At 33.9% G+C, this 26,785-nt stretch overlaps 1 protein-coding gene across 2 annotated transcripts in view; it reads right to left on the bottom strand.

The window, feature by feature from the left end:
* Positions 1-26,785, bottom strand: part of LOC122800065 (calcium/calmodulin-dependent protein kinase type II subunit alpha) — a 1,141,826-nt gene that overhangs the window by 801,781 nt on the left and 313,260 nt on the right. For both annotated transcript variants that reach the window (XM_044069562.1, XM_044069563.1), the window contains exon 3: positions 10,417-10,519. In XM_044069562.1, the coding sequence (XP_043925497.1) occupies positions 10,417-10,519 (103 nt within the window). The remainder of the gene's footprint in view (positions 1-10,416; positions 10,520-26,785) is intronic.

Raw genomic sequence — 26,785 nt, 5'->3', positions numbered from 1 at the left:
GGATAAGAGATTGCTTAGAGTGACACTATGGAAAAATATCCTATACAGTCTGAGGATATAAAGTGTGGTTTCTACATTAATAGCACCAGTTTTGTATAGTGAGAGTTCCACAGGTGGAGGTATCATCCCTGTCACACCGTGGCATGATATGATATCTCACATAAAAAATACAAAAAAAGACTGAGCAATGCAGTTGAACAATCAAGTTATATATGCAAGTCACAGGACTAAAGAAGAGAACTGAAATAAATGAATACTAAAGCTAAGAAAGTATGACCAATGAGAGAAATAAGGCTGAAAGAAGGAGTTCTAATGATCAGGTATGCTCTATGGGATAATTTTGCAAATATGTTGGGCTTTTAAGTGATAGATATTAGAGTATTAATACTTAGGTTGACAAACTAATGGAGATGGGGATGTTACTTTTGAGATGCATGGGGAAGCATACAAATTTTTGAATTTATTTCTCAGGCATTGATATAAGGCAACATGGAATCAAATTATTTCAGACATGTCTGAACAGATAAAAAAATTTGCTGCATGTTCCAAATGATGACATTACAATGGAATAATCTGTAGGTTTTTGAAGATGAACTGAATGATGGTGACTTTTTACAAAAATAGTTGATAAAGAGGGAAATACAGATTGTGGAGTTAGAAGCTTGGGTATCATTAAATAGTAAAGAAAATGTAATTTGTCATCTACCAAATGTATGTTATATGTGGCTAGATTCTGAGAACACACAAAACAATTGCTCTTTTTCTGTAGAAATGTTGATTACTAATTAAGCAAATGTCCCTATAAAAGATGCAAGCAATGTAGTAAAAAAGGGCGCATTGCTAAAATGTAAATTAGTATACAACAAATATACAAAGAAGGGCCATTTCTGTTCTGCATGTTACTACACAAAAAGCTGGTGTCCACTAAAGGTGAGTTACAAATTTCTGAATTAGATCGGGAGAACAATAATGAAGATTAAAGGTGCTGTTAAAAGTCATGAATATGAAAATATTAATGAACATGTGAATGTGGCTAAAAATGAAACAAAAAGTTGTGAAGAATTTTTTGCTGGGGTTGAAACTGTAGAAGTAGAACATAATATGATTTTATTATTATTTGAAAGTGAAATAGTTTTTATTAATAATTCAAATGAAATATTATAAATTAAAGGGGCTTCAGAGGAGAATTATGAGCATATGCTATAAATATGGGGAAAGCAGAAGATGATTTGTCAAATCAAGTTTAGGAGAGATAGGAAGATGGCAAAAGGAGAAAAGGTATCCAGTGAAAAAATTAATGGATTGTATGACAGATGATCTGAGGCACGCAAGCATGACTGTCAAAGAAGGTATGATAGTGGCTATGAATCAAAAGAAATGGCAACAGTCGACATGACACCCTTACCCCATGTAAGAATAGGAAAACAGATAATAAGGATTACAAAAATGTAGGGACATATTGGAATTATGAGTCATGTTATGTAAATACAGGGACTAATGAAGGATTAATAGGGATAAGGATGAACAGAGGATAGAAGAAAATGAGGGAACAGAGTAGAATATTTAAATAGAAGAGAACAGTTATTTTTTCCTTCATATCAGTTAGTGTTTCAATAACGCAATAAGTGATATTAGGAGATTAGTAATTCTGAAATGGTCTATTTTACTATCAGGAATCTGGGAAAATAATGAGGAACTATGGCACAGACAGATGTTCTGGTATAAAGTTTTTGTTTAGGGGTTTGAAAGTTAAAGTTATGAACATAATAATATGAATATAAGGGCACTATTAGATGATAGACTGATAGATCAAATTATTATAGTTATTATAATATTTGCCTATAATGAAAACATTTTTTTGAGGAGGATTAATTTCTGGAAGTGGATAAGAAAATTATAATGATAAAATATTTTAAATACTACATAAATAAAAAGGGAGGAAAAAGCATTTTTGTCCCCTTTTGACATTTTACTGGTCTGGCTACTCATTGCCCAATGTCCATGCTGGATCTGTCAGCTAATCTACTTACTCCCTGGACTTGCTCCAGCATTGCTGGGAGCCAGTCATGTATCTCAAGGGTATCCTGGGAAATTGGCTATCTCCACATTCATCAGGAGATTTTCTTAGTATGCTCCACCCACTCTCCCCTCTCTCTCTCAGCAATGTGGTTACATCCAAGAGGACAAATGTGCAATAGGGACATTGCAACATATAGCCCTGCCTACAAGACAGCTCAGCCAGATCCACCCCAACTCTTTTTTGGACAATGTCTCCTTTTAGTGACACTGCCAGCCTTCTTCTTCCAGTGACACTGCCAGCCTCTACCAGGCATTGTCAGATTAGGCACCAATATCACAGTCCCCACCAGGATAGGCATGCTCATCACGTCCTGCTTAAGCCACTAATCGAACCTGGGTTACCTGGGTGATAAGGCTTTATCCCTCTTTGCCTTTTGGGTGGCTTTGTAGGGACTTTATGAAGGTAAGGTTTTTCACTTAGGGAAAGAGAGGAATTTTGTACATTGTACTGTTAACGTAGAATAGTGATTTGCTATAGACATTAAAATAACTTAAAAAGGAAATGGATGGTGTGAAAAGTTTTTCTGACCACTGTACCATTTGTAGTTTATTTAGTTGTAATTAAGACATGATTAAGGTTGGAGATAGCATTAAAATGCTAATACAGTTTTAGACAGAAAGTATTAAATGGAGAAAGAAAATTTAAAAAGTTAATGGAAAAGTATGACAGTATGAGAATTGAACAGAATAGTGGATTGTTTTAAAAGACAAATATAAGCAAGATTATTTAATAATCAAGAAAGATAAAAAAGAAAGAAAAAAAAGAGTATGAGAGAGTAATTAAAGAATAGGAAAATATGGTGGAAAGTCAAGTTGTCTGTTGTTATAAGAAATAAATGTAAATGAAAAACAAAGAAAGGTTGAAGAAATTTTTTTAAAAGGCACAAAACAAAATGTGAAGTTGGTAGCATGTAAAATATCCAAGGCTTATCATATTCTGAATCATGAACAGGTATGGGCATGCACTGGAATGTCACTGTCAGACAGTTATAAATCTGCTGAGAACACTATTATAGTATGTTATGGGTAACGATGTTAATAAATGGTGTGATGACTGAAGGAATAATAAATAGATAAAGGGGTTAGGCAGGGGTATCCATTCAGCATAGCGATTTTTTTTTGGTAATGAACACTATTGATTATAATTGAAAATAATAATTCAGTTAAGTTAGGTAGAAGATAACAGAATGAGCATAAATTTCAGGGGGTTTGTATTTTCTTGTTCATGTAGTGTTAATTGAAACAAAAATAAAAATAATACATTGGGGTGGTAGAACTAATAAAAGGGCAAGAAAATGAATATGATATGAAGGACTACAAATAAAAAGTTAAAGGATATATGATAGAGATAAGTTAGTTGAGATGTATTTTACACACAGAGAGAAAGAGATGCAAACATTAAGAATAGTTTTCAGAAAAAAAATAGCAAGCAAAGTGCAGAAGAACAGCAGGATGTGATCATTCAAAAAAATCAGTTTTATTTGATAAATGGCCCATTGCGAATTGTTGGGTATACATGGTGAGTTCATATATATTAAGCGTTAGGAGGGAAAAATCAATCACATATATTGTTTTAGTTTATTCTGGGGTTCAAGATAAAATCCTGTCAAAAGGGTAATACTGTATAGTAAGAAAGATAAAGAAGAGACTCATGCTGCTTCATCCTGGTATTTGTATAGTTCCATTACATATGTATTTTGCTATGAGTATATAAAACGAAAAATTATTATGTAAACTAATGTGTGAAAAGTATAAAGATCAGTAGGTTAACTTTGTGAAAATGGAAAAAAGGAAATTTGCAAAAAGGTGACGAGGTTAAAGAATTTTGAATTAGGTGTTATATGTGCAAATTGGATTTAGATAAAATACAGAAGGATAGAATATGTATTTAATAACATCCTGATGGATCATAATCAAGAGAAAGGTTATAAATATTTGGAAATGATAAATTCTGTTATTAAAATTAAAAAAATGTTTTCGAGTACAATACCTATTAATCCACATAAAATGTCTATTTTCTGTCTATCCATAAAAAGTATGTTTGGTTAAAAAGTGTCTAGTAAAGTGCTAATCCTTATGTATGTGGTATATTAGTACAAAGAGACTCTATAACTGGTGCTATTAAAACACTATCTAAATGTGTGCCCTTATATTTATATAACTCATTCCAAAGTAATACCCAAGAATCCTTTAAATAGAACTTGGTGGTCTGTACAATCAGATTTAATACAATATCAATAAACTGAAAAGTATTCTGTTTACTATTCCTTGAGGAAATATGTCTAAATGGTAGAATTGTTTGATCTTTATGCATCTTAGGGATGCTAAAAAGTTCACCTAAACTAGAATTTTCTATTAACATAAAATTATATTCATTTAAAGTTATATTGTCTCTCTGCAATAATTTAAATAAAGATTTGTCAACTGACTGAATTATTTTGTACACTTCAACTAAAGGTATAACTTTGTAAAACTTAGGTTCATTCAAAGATAATTCCATTTTAGATACATACACTTCTTGTTCCGTTACAACCACTCCAGTGATCTTATCACCTTTTATTATTATGATTTGTTTGTCATTCTTAAGTTCTTTAAGGGCCTTGGCTTCACTTTTCAATAAATTATACCATTTAGAAGAATTCTTTTGCAATAACAATTTTCTTATATCATGATCACACACTTTTAAATAAAGATTTAAGGTATTATGTAAAGTCAGATTGTAGACACTTTTTTCTTTAAAATATTGTTATAATTAAAACCATTACAGATGACATCATTCAAAATATATTTCAGATGTAATTTCTTTAAAAATAATCTAAAATCAAGTAGAACTTCAATTACATTTGCTTTCTGTGATGGTATAAATGGAACCCCCTTTTTAAGAGACTCAAATGGCTGCCTGTAAATTCAACATGTGACAAATTAAAAATAGAAGCGCCAATAGTGGCTTCGATAAGATACTCGTCTACTGCCAGTCCCTGCCCCTGGTATGACCTCTTCTTCTTGAACTGCATCTCATAGATCTTCCATTCCCTTGGATGTTTCCTCTCTTGATCAAAAAAAATCATTCATGGTGGTTTGATTCAGGGTGGTTTGATTAAAAAACACATTATTCAGTGGAACATCTCCTAATGGTGTATCTCTGTTGTCAACATTGTTGGAAATACCTTGATTAACATAGTCAACCAGTAAAGGGAATTAATCTAATGATGAAATGGCTTCCCCAACAGCAACTGTCTTGGTGTTTTAACCACAGAAACTTTAATGCTTAAAATGTAGGATTGTTCCATGTCACAATACCATTTTTTGTTTTTCTTTGATGCAGTAGTAACAACATGCCTACTGATCTTGGCAGGAATCCCATTCCATGCAAAGGACAGTTATTTTAATATACTTCTATGGAAAGACTGAATTTGAGTTTTAAGCATTTCAAGTTTACTCCTGTTGTGGTTAATTAACACGTTTAATACTTTAATTCCTGTTTCATTTATATATATATATATATATATATATATATATATATATATATATATATATATGACAAAGTTCTTTATATGTAGAACTGTTGTAGGGAATACCATTTGGAAATTTGCAATATTTCAGGCCAAGAGGTACTATCTCACTGTGAATATAGCGTGTTAGATAAAAATTGTCATATTCAACATTTTTAAAACGTGGTTAATAATTGTTCAAGTTTGTAAATTAAAGACTTATAGCTGGTAAACCTGTCTTGTCTAGGACTAGAAATCACAAAACTGCCTAATCAAACATTCTCGCCATTTATATTAAATTTCAAAAAAAGATTATTCATGTTAACAGACAAGGCTTTTTCCAAAAAAATCACTTTTGGATACAGACTCAGCAATTAATGTGGCATCAATTTTGATGGTACCTTGTCCTGTATTCTTCAGTTTATTCCTCAGGGTAGGCAAGGAATTCCCCAAATTCTTCATCAAATTGCAAGTTTAACCACGGTATCAGTGAGTGTTTGAAACATAATTAAAACATCAGGATGCACAGTATAAACTGACATGTCCATTAAATGTTAGCTACTAGAGCCAAATTTGGCCTGAGGTCATTCTGACATAATTCGAACAGAACAATAAATAATATTACAAAAAAAAAAAAAAAAAGATAAAAAACAACACACTACACAAATTGGCAAACTTCTCAGATTATGAAAAAGAACCACAACAGTACTGAACAATAAATAGAGAGCTGTCATTAAAAATGTGTTACTATAAGTAAATTTACACTAGATTTTAAATATATATTTCTTCACTTCACTGCAATTAACACATCAAGGTAGTGAAACTCCCTTTCAGATATATGACAAGTGAACCAAAGAAAAGATGTAGTGTTTTGTAAAAATTCAATACATTCAATTAATTTATCAAGAGGCCCAGCCCATAATACACAAATGTCATCCAAAAAAACTTGCATAAAGGTGATATATATTAAAGTAAAAGGAATTTCTGTTTCCACTCATATAAGGCTAAATTAGCAAAAGTAGAGATGCACACTGCCCCTACAGGTACACCATGATTTTGTTGGTAAATCTCCCCTTTAAAAATATAAAATTGTATTTTAAAATTGTTTCCATAAATTTGCATAAAATATGACAATCGTTTTGAGTCAAAAAATTGCAGGGTTTTAAAGTATCTTCAAACCATGACAGTCCCTGGTTGTGTGGTATAACTGTAAATAGATCCACTACACCGGTATTTACAAATAAAACATCATCTCTAAAAGATATTTGATTAATTCAGTTGAGAAAATCCCAGGAGTCCTGAAATACATAGGTCCTGTAGCCTTGAAATGGTTGTAATTTCCTATCAATGTACACTGCAAGTTCATAAGTTCTTGATCCACTAGCTGAAACAATAAACCAAAGAGGTGGGTTATCTATGTTTCTGTGCACCTTGGAGATGCCAAAAATTGAATGCTTGCATATCTGTTAGTTAAAAAAATATCAAAGGTGTCTATATCTATAACTTCTTGCATTAACAAATCTTTCAACATCAGGACAATTTTTTTTTATGGGAAATATTGACCTCATTCTAGATATAGAAGAATATATCTCACCCTGATATAAAAGATGTAATAGTCTGCCAAAATAGTCACAGAGTCCATAATGACTTATCCACTCATTTATCTGGTTTCATAAGTCTTACTTTGGTATTGTGTATTAAATTAAAAAGTAGTGTATTTTCATCCTTAGAGAGGTTAAAAAATCTCTTAGAATTATAAGAGGTTAAAGTACACAGCTCAAATTCAATAAAAGACTCAAAATTCTGTAATTCAGGATGTTAAGGGAGATTAAAAGTACTTTTTTATGTAACATACACTTGTTTCCTTGAATTGAAGACTCAAACATGATCTCAAAATTGACTTTTCTTAAGAATGATTTAAGATCCAGTATGGTTTTACTCAGGTTGAAAGTCAAAGAAGGTACAAATGAGAGACCTTTTTAAAATGTGAAGAATGCACATTGTTTAATACTATATTACTATAATTAAAGAATTTCAAATTATCTTGCTCAAAAATAATCCCCTTGTGTTACAGAATAAGGTTAACTTAGAAGAATTGGGAATTTTATCTATTTTCTTCCCCTTCCTCTGCTCCTTCTTCCTCTGTTGAAATTCTGATAAACTTCCCTGTGTTGCTTTTGCCTTTGTACATCATAAAGTGTGAAATTCTAAAGCATCATTTCTGTCTGTGCAGAAACCTGGACTCCTGTTATTACTACTATGTAAAGACATACTGAGGGTGTCAGTACAAGTTAAATTTCTATTAGGTGTTCCATCAACTTTTTGTTGGTTCTCTATTGGGTATACCTTGATTTGGGTAAAGGGTAAACTCATATAGAATTGTAGTCCTTCCCATGCCTCTTTAACCTGGCTACCTTTCAGTTCTTAGAGGAAATACATAACTTACCAACCTCCAGAAACACTTGACAGAGTTCTATAGTGAATAAAAGATCTTGTTGCATCCTGTTATTAATTAGCTAACATCAGATAGTAGTTTACTCATCAAATGATCTCATTAAGTGGATGACATTTGTATATTATAGGCCGGGCCTAGTGATTAATTGAGTTTTTACAAAATACTACATATTTTCTTAGGTACACTTATCATATAGCTGAAAGGGAGTTTCACTACCTTGGGTGTGTTAATTTCTAAAAGTAATGAACTGAAGAAATATATATCTAAGATATATTATAAATCTACTTATAGTAACACCTTTTTACATTATAGTAGTGAACATCCACTTTCAGAGAAATAGAATATTATTAAAGACCAGCTAGTTAGCGCTGCCCATATGACTTTGTTGTACTCTGAATTTATAGGGAAATAGGCTGAGCTAAAAAGTTGTTTCCTACAAAGCGGCTATCCAGAATAATTAATTGACACAATCACAACTCAAGTTAAATCTGAATGGGGGTTTAAATACCTTCCTTTATAAAGATATTCACATGGTACTGACCTTGGGGGGGGGGGTTGGTTGGTCTCCCTACCGAACAGCCAAGGGAGAATAATACGTTCCCCAATGCTTTTTTATTGGAGTACAATAAAGATTGGGAAACTATTACAAGAATAGTTAATCAGTATTGGAATATGTTTAGACAACTCCCAGGGGTTCTCAGCATTTTTAATGAGACAGCAAAATTTGTAGAGGTAGAAGTTTGAAGAATCTTTACAAGACCTACAAAGACTTTAACAATAGGAATAATGTAGTAGAAATGAGAACATATAAATGTGATACCTGTAAGGAGTGCCATTTTATAGGCAAATCTGATGTAATAAATCTGTCTTCTAGAAATAGACAACTTAAAGTTCATCAATACTATAATTATAACAGTACTCGCGTGGTTTACATTGCTATATGTGGTTTTTGTAGCTCGTTTTATGTAGGTAAAATGGAGGGACCCTTAAGAAAGCAGATCTATGAACACACGTATGACATTCTTAAAAGAAAAAAAACAAATGCTTTGGTGAAACTTTTAAGAGTATGGGCTAATGGTCAGAGTAACTGCTTAAAGACCCCAGAAGTGAGTAATGAAAAGACACACTAGAATACAGGGTCACTGTTTTGGCAATTGTCCCTACAGGTTAACAAAGATCTAGGGCTGAATGAAATGATTTCCATAACGCCAGTACTGAAAGTGAGGTCTGCTAAGCCTCCAAATTACACGAGTGGTGGATCTAAGAATTGTTGTATGGCTAGATCTTATTACTATTTGTAATTTTATTTTTTTATGTGGGGTGTATTAGCTTTTTTGTGGTGTGCATCAGTTGGTTCTCATGAAGTATTTTATGTACTAGGACAAAAGTGCTGAACTCTGTGCATTTTTAACCTTATTATTTTGGAATAAAATACTCATGGCCAATTATTTTGGTATTTCTTCTTTGGCTGGAATCAACTATTATATGACTGTCTGTTTTTTTTTTTTTTTTTGAGTGGTTCCATGCTGCACTCAGGCGTACCTTTGGTTTATATGCAACTTTAAGATTTGACTTTTATCTATTATTATTAGTGTGTACTAGGTTTACTTCACGGGCAGACTGTGTTTTGTCATTAACATATGAATGGCCTTTAAAACAGACCCTGCACGAGAAGATTAAGCTATACCATTATACCCTGAGGTAAGGGCACAAACTTTTTCCTGACTACTAATTAATGACCCACTCAAGGCAGTTGTTGCTCAGTGCAGTGATGGGCCCACATACATGAAGAATGAATAGGCTCAAAACCTTTGGTAGGAGGACTTAAGAGAAAATATACATAGAAAAGAGAAAGGGTCACCAAAGTCTGAACACTATCTAGAAGTACTGAGAGGTGAAGGTCTCATTTTATCAGTGTAAACTTTTGAATGTTTGTTGGCTGATATATGAATGAAAAACATATGCAGATTTAACAAGGCACAGCACAATGGAGCAGTTGAAAAGGCTGGTTATGATAGTATAGGAAACCATTCCAAATGACAGTGCAGAATCTGAAGGACTGAGGAGTCAAAATGGAAAAATTCATCAGTTAACCAGGTGATTCATCCACCTATACCTTGGCTGCTCCCAGTGTGTTATGGACAGGAGGAGGTTTTGATCCAGCCTCTCTTTTTTGAGACATAATTCAGTTATTTTACAAACTGGCTAATTACCTATGACCCATGAAAAATAATGCTGACTGCAAAAATAAATAAATAAATAAATGAAATCCAACACACATACACACACACACACACACACACACACACACACACACACACACACACACACACACACACACACACACATAGTTAAAGAAGTTCCCATAGTAACTGAAGAATTGCTCCTTACCAAACCATGCCTGTTGATCTCCTTCTACCTCGATAGCGAGACCAAAGTCAGCCAACTTCACTGCAGCTCCTTTCAGTTTGGAGGCTAGCAACAGGTTCTCTGGCTAAAACCAGAAAGAAAAGGTAGAGTGAAACTGAGTCTTTAAATAACATTGAAAAACAACAGTTACAACTCAGTGAATGCTCAGATATATGCTGAATATAGCTAAGGTACCATCTGAATATATTTATAAATGTGACATATGTATTTTTCAGGGGATAATACTGTTTTTGATGCGTTACTAGCAGTGTGGTTTTGATCAAAAAAAGTAAACTACAGTTTAATACCATTATCTGTCATCCTTCACTGTCCAGACATAATCCGTGTTCTAACAGCAGATACGCCCCAGAGCTTTACATTTAGGGAATGCTTGAGCTTTACTTTTTCAGGTAGACCTTAACACAATCACACCTATAGCACATTTTGGTGTAGTTCTACTTGTCAGCTATAGTTCCTTATAGAATCATAACTTTTTTTTGCACATGACTTTTTTAAAGGAGTGAAATATTAATATTATCCAACATGTGAAAAGATAGGCTGCAAGAAATAAAATGGTGTTAAGACTTCTTATCTAGGATGCACTGGAGTGAAGTTACTGACTACCACATGTCACTTATTACACGTGTGTTCATACTTACAGTATTATTTTCATAACTGACTCCGCTGTATGTTATTGAGGGATATACTGTAAAATGTCATAATGGGAGGCAGAAACATAGTGTTACTGTCAATTTACAATGCATTACACTGGAGATGTTGATAATTACTTCGTCAGTATCATAAAAATAAGCAATATTTCTGTATTTGCATTAATACTGCCAAATCCAAATAAATTGCTAAGTATTGTATTGTTTCAGCTAAAACATTAGCTGTTGCTGAAAAATATCTCTGATAAGCATCATACTTCAAACTTCTGTAAACATCTCAGAGAAAACCTATGAAACCTTCCCAAGGTGCTGGCGATGTCATGTGTCTATGTCATATCTTTTAAAGATGTAAACATTTGAGAAAATCTAGGGGAACAAATGTCACTTTGGCATTTTTTGCATGATTGTAATATCTTATTGTACTGATGTAATCACTCTCTGTGTTAACTTTAATCATTACAAAAAATTTTTACTAGCATTTGTACTTATTAAATTGTATTTGCTGTTTGCAATATATTTATATTTGGCTTTGTTTAAACTTGATTTCAAAAATGCACAGGAGTGAAAGGATGTAAGGGGCCTGTTAGAGATATGAAATTCCTCAGCTGCTATGTGTGAATAAACTGAAGACATTCAGAAGCATTTCTTGGTGTATACGTCCTGCTACCTTGACCTTATTGGAACAGCCACTCTTTCGATACAGTTCCATGGTTATTTATATCCTGAGCTATTATGTTACTGAGAAGCAGTCAGCTATAGCTTACGAGCACTTACAAATGTGACTAGACTCAGTGCTGTCTTTGATGTACTATGTCACAGCAAATACAGAGGTTCAAAATATGGTTATTTAATTGTTGTAATACTTACTGGCACTAGACATAAAACAAGACTTTGGAAAGTATAACAGTTCCAGTCTAAGTAAACAGAAGTTCCATTTAAATCTGTGAAAACACATTTTTATATCTAGTACAGCTAGTCATATGAATCTGTTAGGTGGAGCTGGGGAAATTAATTCCAATGTATCACTGCTAAGGCTGTATAGAATGACATGCAAAGCACACAGCTATTTACACTGCTAGGTGCAGACTTTGAGCTGCAGGTATCAGTTACTGTTAAAACCAAAATGTGCGTGATCTTGACATTCTAGGTGTGAATCATTGCATGTGCTCCTTGTGCAGGTTAGTTCAAGCTTATTCTTAGGGTAACACAAACTTTGCAGATATTCCCAAGTCAATATGTTGCCATCACTGATTAAGTACAATACTGTGATAAAAGACAGATAAAAAGGTTGCATATGATGTGAGTATTTTAAATGACTATAAATTCTTGATTTGATGGCTACCTATTGTAGGGTATTACCGTATCAATAAATATATCCAAAAAAACTAGGAGTTTTCATTTTTCTCACATTCGTGTTGTTTCATAATTCCTCATTTTTTTTCTACCCCATTGCCTGCCAGCCATCACCACTCCCACTCAACTTGCTCATTCACTCCTTCTTCACTGGGGGTAACACAGACAGGCTGACATATAGGCAGCCAATAGCGGTTTTACACTATTATCCCTAATGCTTCACCCTTTGATGGCTGACATACACACTTGCTAATGCAAGTAGTCTGCAATGCTTCCCTTCTGCAGGATGACATCAACACTCCTGAATATGTCCTACTCAGAAAGCAATGCTCCCTTGGAGGATTACTGCTGTAGCAGCTAGGCAGCAACTGAGTTCACATCCATTCTCCAAATGCTATGCACCACTCACAGGATCAGACAGTGCAACAGAGTGGATGGACTCCCTTCACCTGGGATGGGCTAGCTAAATTAGAATCAATTACAAAGTCCCATTTGCCCCCACCAGCACCCAAGCCACTACCTGAACTTTATTCATCTGGCATAGGTTTCTCCCTTTATTTTATTTGTTTATTTTTTGTTGAATGCAATCCTGGATCCTTGATATTTCTCACAACATTCACCAGTAAGCCTGAAGTTAGATTTTGCTAGGAGAAAAATAAAATGTCTGTCATGAAGACTTAATCTAAATATAGAGTTCAGAGCTATGCTGAGTTATGCAGGAATTATAAAGAAGCCCCAATCTATGTTGCAAAACAGTTAATTGACTTAGCTGTTTTGACACTTCACTTCTTCAAACACCGTGTAGGTGGCTTTAAAACTACTTTTAGTGGCTACCTGATAAAAAATGAATCTTCATACTCAGCTTGATTTCCTTATATATTACTTTTATTTCAGAGGTCATCACTAGATTTGTCTCTCTTGAATTATAAACTGAATCAGGATTAATGTCTTCTGTTTCCATTTGCTGATAGTTTCCATTCTCTCAATTTATTAAATTTACATTCTAAATTCACTTAAACTATTTGGACATGAACATTTCTCATAGCAATTTCATTTTAATGGTTCGAAATGAGATGAAAGGAGAAATGAAAAGCGGTCTACCCCTTTTCCTGAACAAATTAATGGAAACACTACCAAGTTATTTTTCATAACATAAAATAAACTTACTACACTTCCTTTGCCCTCCCAAATAATGAAGAATATCATATGAAAAGTGTACTAATTTTAACTGTAATAATGGTCAAAATGTATATAATCACTCTGCCCTTAGTATCTTATGGCAAGGACATATACTATCATAAAAATATAAATTACTCTTAAAATAATAGGATTTGGGCTACTACACATGTTAAAATCTTGAATGGTTATTTGAGGTTTGAAAATTTTAGCCAACTGCTTCTCCCCCCTCTCTCTCACTAGGGATAAATTATGTAAAAAGACTAACAAAAATATAATGATTTCAATTCATTTTTTAAAAGATTATAGAATTCATGATACTTAAAGACATTGTTATTTTTGAACCTATGATTAGAAATCATATATATCGTTTAAATAACAAAATAAGGTTTTAGGCAGTGTCACACTGTCACTAAAACAGTAACTTGCATTCTCAGTTTTTATAATTCACATTATAAATCTAAAGATTAAATCATCCTTAATTAAATTGGAATAATTTTCCAAACCGCTAATATTTTATATAATACTGCTATCAGTATTATATCATATATGATTATACCATCATCATTTTGTAAAATAAGACAATATTTAAAAATCTGAAGTAATAAAACTAATGCGGAAGGTCTGTATCTTCTTTTCCACAGGCACCTCAAAATTCTTGCCACTTTAACTCCATCAGGAATGTGAATGACTTTACTGGCATTATTCAAAACTTTAAAAATATTCATGGCACAATTGCAAACTAAACAATATTTTATGTTTACACATGTTCTCATAGTTCTTTATCAAGAAGTAAATATGTAGTATTATTATCTGAGTATGGAGTTAGTTCTTGTGATTATTATTTGTTCTGCCTTATTAGCATCTGTAATAGGCATTGGAAGATGTAGTTTTGGGCCACCCTTACTTTTGTTACATGACAGTACTGTTTTCCAAGAACAAAATTGTGAATGATAGATTATCTCATAATACATTTCTGGTGGATTTTCTTTCATGTTGTCAAGCTTAGACCAAATGGAATGTCCTCTTGTCAAGTATATATATATATATATATATATATATATATATATATATATATATATATATATATATATAAGCTCAGGGGGTAGGGGGTATGGGGAAGTTTTACACCAAACATGAAGGGTGCATACAGACTTGCTTGACACAAGGTTAAGACTCATTGTTTTGTTCAGCTGTAACCTCATCCAGATAAATTCATAAAGCCACAGGGAAAATCTCCATTTACTTCACAGCTAATCAATATATGAAAAGCATTCAATAACTTGCAGGCCTGTATATATTCTCGTTCCTCATAAAATTAAGCTTTAAGCAAACTTGGTCATATTTTATAGGTTCATAGACTAGTACTAAGCTAACTGCCCTTGTGGGTCATTTTTTAAGCCTAGACAGTTACTCCACATGAGACTCAAACCCTGCACCTTGTGTCTGCAAGGTAACCATCTTAACCATTATGCCAACCTCCCACCCAAATTAATTTCTGTACCAGCAATCAGAAATGCTGGCACAGAGCTACCATTTTATTGGCATCTCAACAACCCTCAACCCCACTCAGCCACTTACCAGAGGTCAGAATCAAACCCTATACCTTGTATCTGTGAGATTAAGACTTTAGCCATTATGGTGACCCTTCACTGAATAAATGTGGTAGACTCTTAAACTGTTTATTGTTTTGATGAAATGTTTATTAGACTGATATGTAATCTGCAATATCCATTAGTTTTCTGGAAACAATTTATGTCAGTCTACAGTTAACACAAATCTTACTAGATCACTATGATCCCATTTAATTTATATGAAGGATTAAAGACTCCTCTATAAAAGTTAGCTGAGCAAACATTTTAATTTGTAAAATTCAACATGCTTTTAGGCCAGTAATATTACCTTGGTGTGAGTTATGTTTAGTCTCAATTTAATTATGCTTAAAGATCATAATGAGTACCATTTTTTTAAATAAATCTACCATGATAAATAATCATTATTTATGTTAAGTAGCTATTATGGTCTTGGAAGTGTATTTACCAATTAATAACATCAATTTAGGCATGGGGAAAGCATCTGAGTTACTTAACCATTGCATTCTGATTTAGAAAATATTCCTTTTATGCATAGATAGCTAACTTAAATATAGTGGACAATTAACAAGTTGACAGATATCTTCCTGAGACAACTTCTTCAAAGTTAGAAGTTTCCAGCAGTACTTATTATTTATGTAGTTTACTGAGAGAGCTCAGTTCAAGTGGCTAAAGATTTCACCTATACAAGCTGTTTCCCCTGTTTCTCTGTACCCCATGGCTGACTTACCATGACGTTAATAGATTTAAGTAAAGGTGACACTGGGAGGGGCTTGAGGGTTACCAAGTAGCCATGCAAACGGGCTTTTGCCTGTAAAAGATGTTAGCCATGTGTGCTGACATAAAGATTTGAGAACATTGTTCTAAATCCTTTTAGATTCATGTGCTTCAGTTTACTTGGTCAGGAATTTGCTTGTTATAATGGAGCTATATCCTGTTTGCCAGATCCAAAAATGGCTGCAGAACAGAGTGCTATTCTGGGACACAGTAAGAGGTTGAGTGAGACTTTATCTTATTGTGAGCTCCTCAGGGTTCTGTGTAGTTCTTTATTTCCTTTTAATGACTTATGGATCTTCCAATTAATTGTTGGACTAACGATACAAAATATGCATGCCGATGTAAAGATAATCAGCAGTACAAACTAATGACACGCCTCCGTACTTGAATCTGGATACCATATACATGGATTTGGTTAGTAAGATGACATGAAACAAACTTTAAACTAAGGTGATACATTTTGACTTAAAAACTGTATATACTCATTTTTCACACGACTTAACTTCAAGTAATACTTTACATAGACCTAAGAATACTCACTGATAATAAAGTCCGACCATAAAATTAAAACAAACAGATTGACTGAGTCTGATTTCTTTTTTTACAGTTATAGATATCCATACATTTCCTCAGGTCTATATTAGAACATCGAAGTTTCAAAACTTTGAATGTTCTAATATCGAACCCTATTCAGCGAAAGCTGAAAATATCATAGCAACAGAAAACCGAATTTTTTCCTAGGGAAAGAATTTGGTTGTCCGTTTCTGTTGCTTCTGTTTTTTCAGTGCTGTGGTGGAAAGTTACTGGTCGGGTTCAGGTAAGTGTGTGATTGAGTGCGGGTTAGGGTAGTTAGGGTTAGGGTGCGGGTTAGGTATGTGTGCGATTGTGTGGACGTGAGGGTTAGGGTGGGGTAGGGGAGTTAGGTTTAGGGCACGGGTGAGGTGAGTGTGCGATAGTGACGGACCTTAGGGTTAGGGTTTGGGTTAAGGTAAGTGGATAGTTAGTGCTGTGTGCATAGTTTAGTGTAGGGTTAGGTGTAAGATTTTAGGTGTATGTGTGTGTGGACTGATGTTTGTTTGGTGTGCTTGTGTTGTGTGTATGTGTTTTGGAACAGCAATTTTTTTCCCTAGGAAAAAATTCGCTGTTCTGTATGTTCGATGTTTTAAGCTTTCGCTGAATAGGGTTCGATATTAGAACATTTGAAGTTTTGAGACTTCAATGTTCTAATATAGACCCCATTTCCTCCCCATCTTTGAGAATTATTATGTGCTACACTTAGTATATGTTTCTCTTTGGTCCACTTCCTTGACATCTGATATTAAGAAACTTGAGAGGATCCAACATGTCTACATTACACATGTGGATATTTCATCTACTTATTCCTGTTACTTTAGACTAACATTTTTTGAAGTAGCTCTTTCTAAGATATAGGAGAATTAGTTGAACTTACTATTAGATTTTTTTCAGCAAAAAATACAAGTTTTTTTAGGGACTTACTATTATTATTATTATTATTATAGGCAGAAAAAGTGAAAATTTCTTAGACAGTGTCTTTATATCCAGTTTTATTTTGGTGTCTATAACTTGAGAAGTCATGTAAGTTGTAAACAATGCCTATTCAAGGGAATATTGGAGATAATTTTTTTTCAACAAGAGTTGTCCACAGTTGAGAAAATTAACGGTTTTATACAAGTTGCTTTTTTTCACTACTTATAATCAAGCCTTTACTACCACATTTGTCATAATTAAAATTGATCTCAGGATACTTTTGATTGATACAGAATGTAGTCTGTTGATATGAATGCATGATTGTACAGTTACACGCAATGCAGCCCTTTAGTCCAAATAATGGACTACATGTTTTTAACTATAAGCTTTATCCTTCCATAAATTACAACCCAACCTGAAATGCCTTGTCTTCCATTTGTCATATATGGTCTATAGATCATGCCTGCTCAACTTGGTTGACTTCTTTGAGTCAGTCACCAGAGGTGTGGATGAAGGCAAGGTGGTTCATACAGCCTACCTTGATCAGGCCAAGGCCTTTGATACCATTCTCCAATGAGGAATCATAGAAAAACTCAATAAGCTAGCCATAAGCCCCTATATCACTAGGTGGGTTGCAGACTGGCTCACATATAGAACCCACAGTGTGAAAGTAGCTGACTCCAAGTCAGACTGCCGACCAGTCATGAGTGGAGTCCCACAGGGATCGGCCCTTGGTCCTCTCCTGTTTGGTATTTACTTCTCAGAAGTCCAGTCCAACACGAAGGGACTCTGGCTGACAAAGTTCACAGATGATTGCAAGTTGGGAGCCAATATTAACTCCCAAAGTGATGTTGACATCCTACAGAGATGCCTCGCTGAGACCAACAACTGTTGTCAGAACCATGGCCTTAAGCTCAATGCCAAAAAATGTGTCGTCATCCCCTTTGGGAAAAACCCAGTTCACATGAACTACCACATCGATGGTAGTCCACTGAACACAGAAGGTGTTATTAGAGAGCTGGGAACACAGATTGACAGCAACCTCTCTTTTGACCACCACGCTGTCACTGTGTTCAGAAAGTTCTTCTATGTGGCACATCTCATTACTAAGGGTTTTGCATCCAGGAAGAAAGAGGTCATTGTCTCCCTCTACTCTTCCCTCATTAGGCCAATCATTAAGTACAATGCCCCATTTGGCATGTACCTCACTAAACACCTGCAACACCTGGAGAGGCTGCAAAAGTACCTCACAAAGAGGATTCTAGGCATTAAACACTTGTCCTATATGGACAGACTCAAAAAACTCCAACTATTCTCTGTCTCATATCGCCTACTTAGAGGCGATCTCTTTTGACTTATAAAGTCATGTTTGACCCAGGTCTGTTAGAAATGCTACATCTAAAAAAATCCCAATCCCACCCCAGCACATGATCCAGAGATCTCAACCTCATTACCACAATCAACAGAATGTGCTGGAGGGACAGATTCATAACCCAGAGACTGCCCATGCTATGGAATAGACTTCCCATACATGTCAAACAGAACACCTCACTGGCCCTCTTCAAGGGAAATCTTGATGAGTGGATGGGAAATAGAAAATTCACCCAGGGGATCACTCCAGTGACTCTACTCGACAGATGCACTGGAAACTAAGGTCGAGTGGCACAATGCTAGGGTAATCCTATGGGCTAGGCTTGTAAAGGCTCCAGGGCCATTAGCCTAGTACATGCCTATGAACCTATTCTCAGAAATAGCTATAGTCCATCCATCACCCCAAAACCGCTTTAAACTGGCTCCTTTATGGAGCAGTATGACTACTAACTTACAGAGCTACACTCCTGGATCCATATCATAGCCCTATCTGAAACCTGATTAAAACCACACATCTCTGATACTGAAATCTTACCCCCCCACTAAAATATTTACTGCCTAGACAGAGCTCCAAAAAAAAAGGTGCAGGAGTTTCAATTATTTATTCTGACCTCCTCAACCTTTATCACATCCCAACTTTCACCTCACTGAACTACTTCTTCTAAACTGTCACCTGAACCCCCATAAAAAATTTGCCATTGCAATATATATATATATATATATATATATATATATATATATATATATATATATATATATATATACCACCTGAAAAAAATATTCCTGTCCTTGAATCTATCCTATCCTGGATTTCAAATACATATTTCCTGTGAGACCATACTACCTGGCAACATTAATATTGACTGTCAAAAACTACCTAGCACCTCTCCCACCCACCATATTAACCTTTATGGCTTCCATCAACTTATCTCAACTCCCACCCACTATAATAATAAAAACACAAACTTCTTCACTTTGGGCTAGATACTTACCTCTTAGCCTACCCTATATCATAACCGCAGACCTCTACCTGACTCCCTAAGTGACCACCTCCCTACTTAAGTCATAAGACACTACCCTCAATTACCTAACTCCCAACATATTAGAGAACATCACAATCTTTCTTTCTTTAATGCTGAAACCTTCAATGACAGGCTCTTTGTTATTAACTGGAGCCACCTGAAGTACAGCGCAAAGAAAAAGTATTTGCCCCTTCCTGATTTCTTATTTCTTTGCATGTTTGTCACACTTAAATGTTTCAGATCATCAAACAAATTTAAATATTAGACAAAGATAACCCAAGCAAACACAAAATGCAGTTTTTAAGTGATGATTTTATTTATTAAGGAAAAAAACTATCCAAACCTACATGGTCCTATGTGAAAAAGTAATTGCCCCCCTTGACAAATCATGAAATAACTGTGGTTAATCACATCTTTGGGAAAGCTGAGTTTAATTTCACTAGCTATACCCAGGCCTGATTACTGCCAGACTTTTTGAATCAAGAGATCACTTAAATAGAACCTGTCAGACAAAGTGAAGTAGGCCAAAAGATCCCAAAAAGGAAGACATCATGCCGTGATCTAAAGAAATTCCAGAACAGATGAGAAACAAAGTAATTGAAATCTATCAGTCTGGAAAAGGTTACAAAGCCATTTCTAAAGTTTTGGGACTCCAGTGAACCACGGTGAGAGCCATTATCCACAAATGGAAAAAAGATGGAACAATGGTGAACCTTTCCAGGAGTGGTCGGCCTACAAAAATTAACCCAAAAGGTCACAAAAGAACCCAGACCAACATCTAGAGAACTGCAGGCCTCACTTGCCTCATTGAAGGTCAGTGTTCATGACTCGACCATAAGAAAGAGACTGGGCAAAAATGGCATACATGGCAGAGTTCCAAGGTGAAAACCACTGCTGACCAAAAAGAACATAAAGGCTAGTCTCACTTTTGCCAAAAAACATGTTGATGATCCCCAAGACTGTTGGTAAAATATTCTGTGGACTGACGAAACAAAAGTTAAACTTTTTGGGAGGTCTGCGTCCCGTTACATCTGGCGTAAAAGTATCACAGCATTTCAGAAAAAGAACATCATACCAACAGTCAAACATGGTGGTGGAAGTGTGATGGTCTGGGGCTAATTTGTTACTTCTGGACATGGACAACTTGCTGTGATTGATGGAACCATGAATTCTGCTCTCTACCAACAAATCCTGAAGGAGAATGTCCAGCCATCAGTTTGTGACATCAAGCTGAAGTGCACTTGGGTTCTGCAGCAGGACAATGATCCAAAACACACCAGCAAGTCCACCTCTGAACGGCTTAAAAAAAAAAAATGAATGTTTTGGAGTGGCCTAGTCAAAGTCCGGACTTGAATCCAATTGAGATGCTGTGGCATGACCTTAAAAAAGTGGTTCATGCTCAGAAATCCTCCAATATGGCTGAATTAAAACAATTCTGCAAAAAAGAGTGGACCAAAATTCCTCAACAGCAATGTGAAAGACTCATTGCCAGTCATCGCAAACACTTGATTGCAGTTGTTGCTGCTAAGGGTGGCACAACCAGTTATTAGGTTTAGGAGGCAATTACTTTTTCACATAGGGCCATGCATTTTGTGTTTACTTGGGTTATATTTGTCTAAAATTTATATTTGATGATCTGAAACATGTAAGTGTGACAAACATGCAAAAAAATAAGAAATCAGGAAGGGGGCAAATACTTTTCCATAGCACTGTAGCTTCCTCTTAATGATGCCATTCTACAATTTAATCACGCTTTCCTTGATATCCTTGAATCCTTATTTCCCCTTCAAAAAGTTAGAATCAAGTCATCCTACTCCCCTTGGCTCTCTAGACACCCTGATGCTCATGAACAAGAAAGACAATTATTGGAAACGTTGGTTAAAATTCAAATCTGCAACTATTTTCCAAAAATATAAAGAACTTTGAAACCTTTCAAAAAATCAATAAAGACAACAAAAAATTCTATTATGATGCCCAATTCACCCATAAGTCCAACCCCCAAAAATTCTGGCACACCATGAATAAAATTTTGCACCCTGGTTGAACTACTACCTGCAATTCCTTTCCTAATAAAACTCCCCAAGAAAATGCCATCTTACTTAATACCCACTTTACTGAATCATTTGAAAAACTAACCCAAACCTGCCCAAATCAAAACCTCTCTCATACCATCTATACTTATAGCAAGACCACCCCTTTCTCTCTTAATACTGTCTCCACTGCATAAGTCCCTTCTACTAAAACTCAAACCATGCTCTCCCTCCTCTGACAACCTTCCTCCCCTCTCTATAACCTACCCTGTCACAATCATCATAAACAGATCCATCCAAGAAGCCACTGTCCCTGACATTTGGAAATCCTTCTACATCATACCACTTCACAACGGAGGTAATTCCACAGAGCCATCTAACTACAGACCCATCACCATTCTTTGTCCACCGTCCAAAATCCTAGAAAAATGTATTCACAAGCATAGTCTGAAATACCTAATAGATGAAAACCTTCTCACCTCTACCCAACACAGCTTCAGACCTAATATAGCACTACCACTGCCCTCCTATCTTTCACCCACATTGTTGCTGAAGCCAGGGACAAAAATCTTCTAGTATCTTCCCTCTTTCTCGACATCTTTAAGGCTTTCTGTCTCTCATCCCAAGCTATTTGCTAAACTAACTGATCTTAATCTGTCCCCTTCTTTATTCCAGTAGTTCACATGCTATCTCTCAAGCAGGCTCCAGCCCCTGCAATGGCAATCCACCTGTTCCCCTTTTCTACCTATCCAGACTGGTGGCCCTCAAGGCTCTATCCTTGGTCCTCTTCTCTTCAATATCTTTACTAATCAACTCTACTCCTCCTGTACCACCTTCTCCCTCATACAATATGCTGACAACTCAACTCTCATCCCTTATTCTGACAACATCTCTAACCTTCTTTCCATCACCCAAAACACTTTCACATCAGTGGAAAAATGGCTAACTGACCACCAACTCATTCTCAACCCCAAAATTGAGTTTTGGGATGGGTTGGTTGGTGTGTGATATATATTTTTCATTTCATGATGGGAGGTTAGAATGTATATGTTTGAAATTTTGCTTTTTTTTTATATCTGTCCATAACAACAATTATTAGTACTTGACTGCTATATGTTAAGCTAAATCCTCTTAAATCAGTGATTTACATGTTCTTATGAATGTTGGCAAAAATTATCTCTCATTGAACATCAATATACTTACTAATCTATTGAAAAGGAATAGCTTAAACAAATATTTAAAACTTCATAAAGCTCACATATGTTTCTTATAAGGAATGCATTTTCTATTTGAAGATGTAGATAGATTGATGATAAAAGATTATTCAATTCTTGTGAGCTGTCATTTTAAATCAAAAAAGAGAGGCACTCTTATTCTTTAAAGAAATTCATTACCTATGCCTAAAATATTTTAAATACCTATTTAGATAAAAATGGCATGTTGGGTTTAGCAATAACATAAACTGACAAAAAACATATACTTTTGTGAATTCTTACTGGATACCTGGAATTGAAGCCAAAGGTACTAAGAAATATTTGAATACTATAACCTTATATACAAAAGGTGAATAGATTATTGCAGGAGATTTTAACTATAGTCTTTCTAGTAAAAACACAACTACCATTAAGGTTCCTAAGCTATCCTCAGTAGCTAAACATTTAGATCATTTTATTAATTTTCAACATTTGAGAGATACCTATGATATTAAGTCAACTAACTCTCTTAATGTTACACATTATTCTTATAGAGTTGGCACCCAGACAAACACTGACAAAGTTTTTACTTCTAGCAGTTTATTTCCTAAAATTGAAGATGTACTGATAATTTCATGTCCTTTATCTGACCACAGTGCTATTACGTTTGTGTTAACATTAAAGCCAATTAATTTGATTTGCTATCAGAGAATCCCAGCTTATACAGTAAAATTAAAAGACTTCACTGAATGATGTCTAAAAGAAATAGATCAACACAGTGAAATTAATAATAATGGTGAAGTTTCAGAAGTAGCTCTCTGGGATTCTTTGAAAGCGTATCTATATGAAAGAATTAAAAATTGGTACATATGTAAAAAAAGACTGGGATAAGGAGTTGATGTATTTGCAGTCTAATATAGAAAAATTGAAATCCAATTTAAAACCTTATGACAAACTGGCAAACAATGAGTTGAAAATATTAAATCAGAAATATCTTGATGTACTTCACCATATAATATCAATAAATCTGGAAAATTGTAAATTACAAACTTAATAAACCCACAATGCTTACACAGGTTGACTGTTAGATCCAAGAAAAAAGTAAATACTAATGATATTAAAGAAATAATTTCCAAACACGGTGATAAAAATAAAAAAGTGACTGATTTAGAAGACATAGTAGAATGCTTTAGAAAATATTATGAAGAAGTGAAAAACAGAGAGCCAGACTTAGAAATCAACAACATAACTGATGACTTTTTAAAAGACAATATAAGCATTAAATTAACCAAACAACAAAAATCCACAATTAATTAGCCATTCTCTTTTTAGGAGTCAAAGATCAAATTAATAATCTTAAACCAAATAAAACCTCTGATCTTCATGGTATAATCCCAGGATTATATAAATTATTCCTAGAGAATATTTTAAATATCCTAGTAAAAGTTTTTGAACAAGTTAAACATATGACAACCATCCCCCACCCCCCCTTCCTGGAAATATTCCCTGATATCTCCTATCTTGAAACCAAATAAAGATCATAACTTATATTCTTCTTATCATCCTATTTAATTATTAAATACTGATTATAAAATATTTATGTCTATACCTGCAAAAAGACTGAACCTTGTTATGCCAGGATTAATAAATGATGATCAGACTGGCTTTATACTACATCGAAAGGTTCAGGATAGCATAATTAGGCTTAATACTTTAATAGATCTGGCTAATAAAAACAAAAAAGAACTAACTCTAATAAATCTAGATATAATTAAAGCATTTGATTCTATTAGTTGGAATTATTTGTTTAAAGCACTTAAATAATATAACTTGATTTTAAAAATCTTATAACTATATAGCAACTCATTCTCGTATTAAAATTGTCTCTTTTCTTTCTAGCTCTTTAAAATATTAAAAGGTACAAAACAGAGTTGTCCCTTGTTGCCTTTATTATTTGCTCTAACAATTGAACCTTCCGTAAACTTTATTAGATCTAATACCAAAATTCAGGGATTCTTGATAGATGAAAGTTATTCCTGCAAAATTCAGTTATTTGCAGATGACATTTTAATAACAAGTGGTGATATTGAAGCTTCAATAGAAAATTTAACTAAGTATGTTAAATACTTTGAAAAGCATCAGGTTTAATGTTTAACCCGGATAAAACAGAAAGTTATTAATAAAAAAAGTTAATAATTATTTAAGAAGCAATAGAAATTTTATTTGGGATAATTCACAAATTATCTTGGAATTATAATTAAATCTACTGTAAAAGACTTAATAGCACTACATTATAGTAATTTAATAGAATTTGTTACTAAAATAATTATTAATTGGAACAGGTTTTTTTTACAATGGAAGATAGGCCTGCTTTAATAAAAATGATAATCCTACCAAAAATACTTTTCTATCAATAATCACTAATTATTTTCCCTCTTAAAAAAATAAGAAATTAAATTCTACTCTTCTTAATTTTCTCTGGTTCCCCAATAAACAAAGAATATCCTTTGACTGGCATGTTAAAAGTTGGCAAGAAGGTGGATTAAGTTTTCCAAATGTGGAATTATATGCCAAATCCATAATTCTTAATTTAATATCTCTATGGTTAAATTCCTTTTACCAATCCTCTTGGAAATCCATCCATGAAATATTAATAAATAATGACAGCTATGTTGTACAATCTTTCTCTAAATTTGGAATTAATACATTTTATTGGATCATGAAAGACTTATGTTTAAATAAAAAGAAAAAGAAACATTATTCAGCTCCCTTCACTGATTACATCCTTATATATTTTAAAAGATTCATGAATTCTAATTATATAGATACAGATTTATTGTTTTTTTTATTGTTGCCTATGTCAAATACTACAGGTTGTTTGGGAATTTTTAATATAATTAAAATGCTAGACCTCAGGGATGCAAATTTATTCTTTTGGCATCGATCCTTAATCAGAAATAAACCACATAATAAACATTATCTTCTTACAAGATATTGTTTAGAAAATAATAATTGGTTGACTATACAATCTTGTAAAAAATACGTTAGTGATAAAATCAAAATCTCCATGGATTTTCAAACAAAACATATGCCAAAGATACTTGAGTTTTTTTTCAAAATCAATAGTAACTCAGATAAGAATAAATCATATGTATCAATAATTTATACAATAATAAGAAAATAGTTTGGTTCCACAGATTCATTATTTTGGAATTATTCAATTAAAATTGATGAGAAGGCCTTTTTTGATGAAGATAAATGCTTAATTCTTAAATCTGAGAGAAAATCTACTCCTCTTTATTGGAAAATATATACATGTAGATTTCTTTTTCAGAGCTTTTTTAACTCCACATAAAGTGACTTTAATATATAACTATGGGAAAATTAATTGTTGGAGGTGTAATGAAGTCTCTAAAGCAGATTGGTTTCATATGATATTGGATTGTAAAATAGTAACACCTTTTTGGGTTGAATTTAGAAATTTTGCCCAAGCTTTGTGGGCAGATAATTGTATCACTTCTAACTCCTTGGTCTTATTTAATGCTCCAGTTCTGGATTCCATTCCTAGACAGCAAGTGCCTCTCCTTTGGTCCATTTTAGCTACAGCAAGAAAAATAGTCACAAAGAATTGGAAATGTAGAACTACTCTTTCTTTCACTTAATTCATTAATGTAGCAAAAA

Source organism: Protopterus annectens, chromosome 4.part0 (assembly GCF_019279795.1).
Source record: "Protopterus annectens isolate FY-2018-M chromosome 4.part0, PAN1.0, whole genome shotgun sequence".
Taxonomy (NCBI): Eukaryota; Metazoa; Chordata; order Ceratodontiformes; family Protopteridae; genus Protopterus; species Protopterus annectens.
The sequence above is the reverse complement of the archived record's forward strand: the minus strand, read 5'-3'. Positions and strand labels throughout refer to the sequence as shown.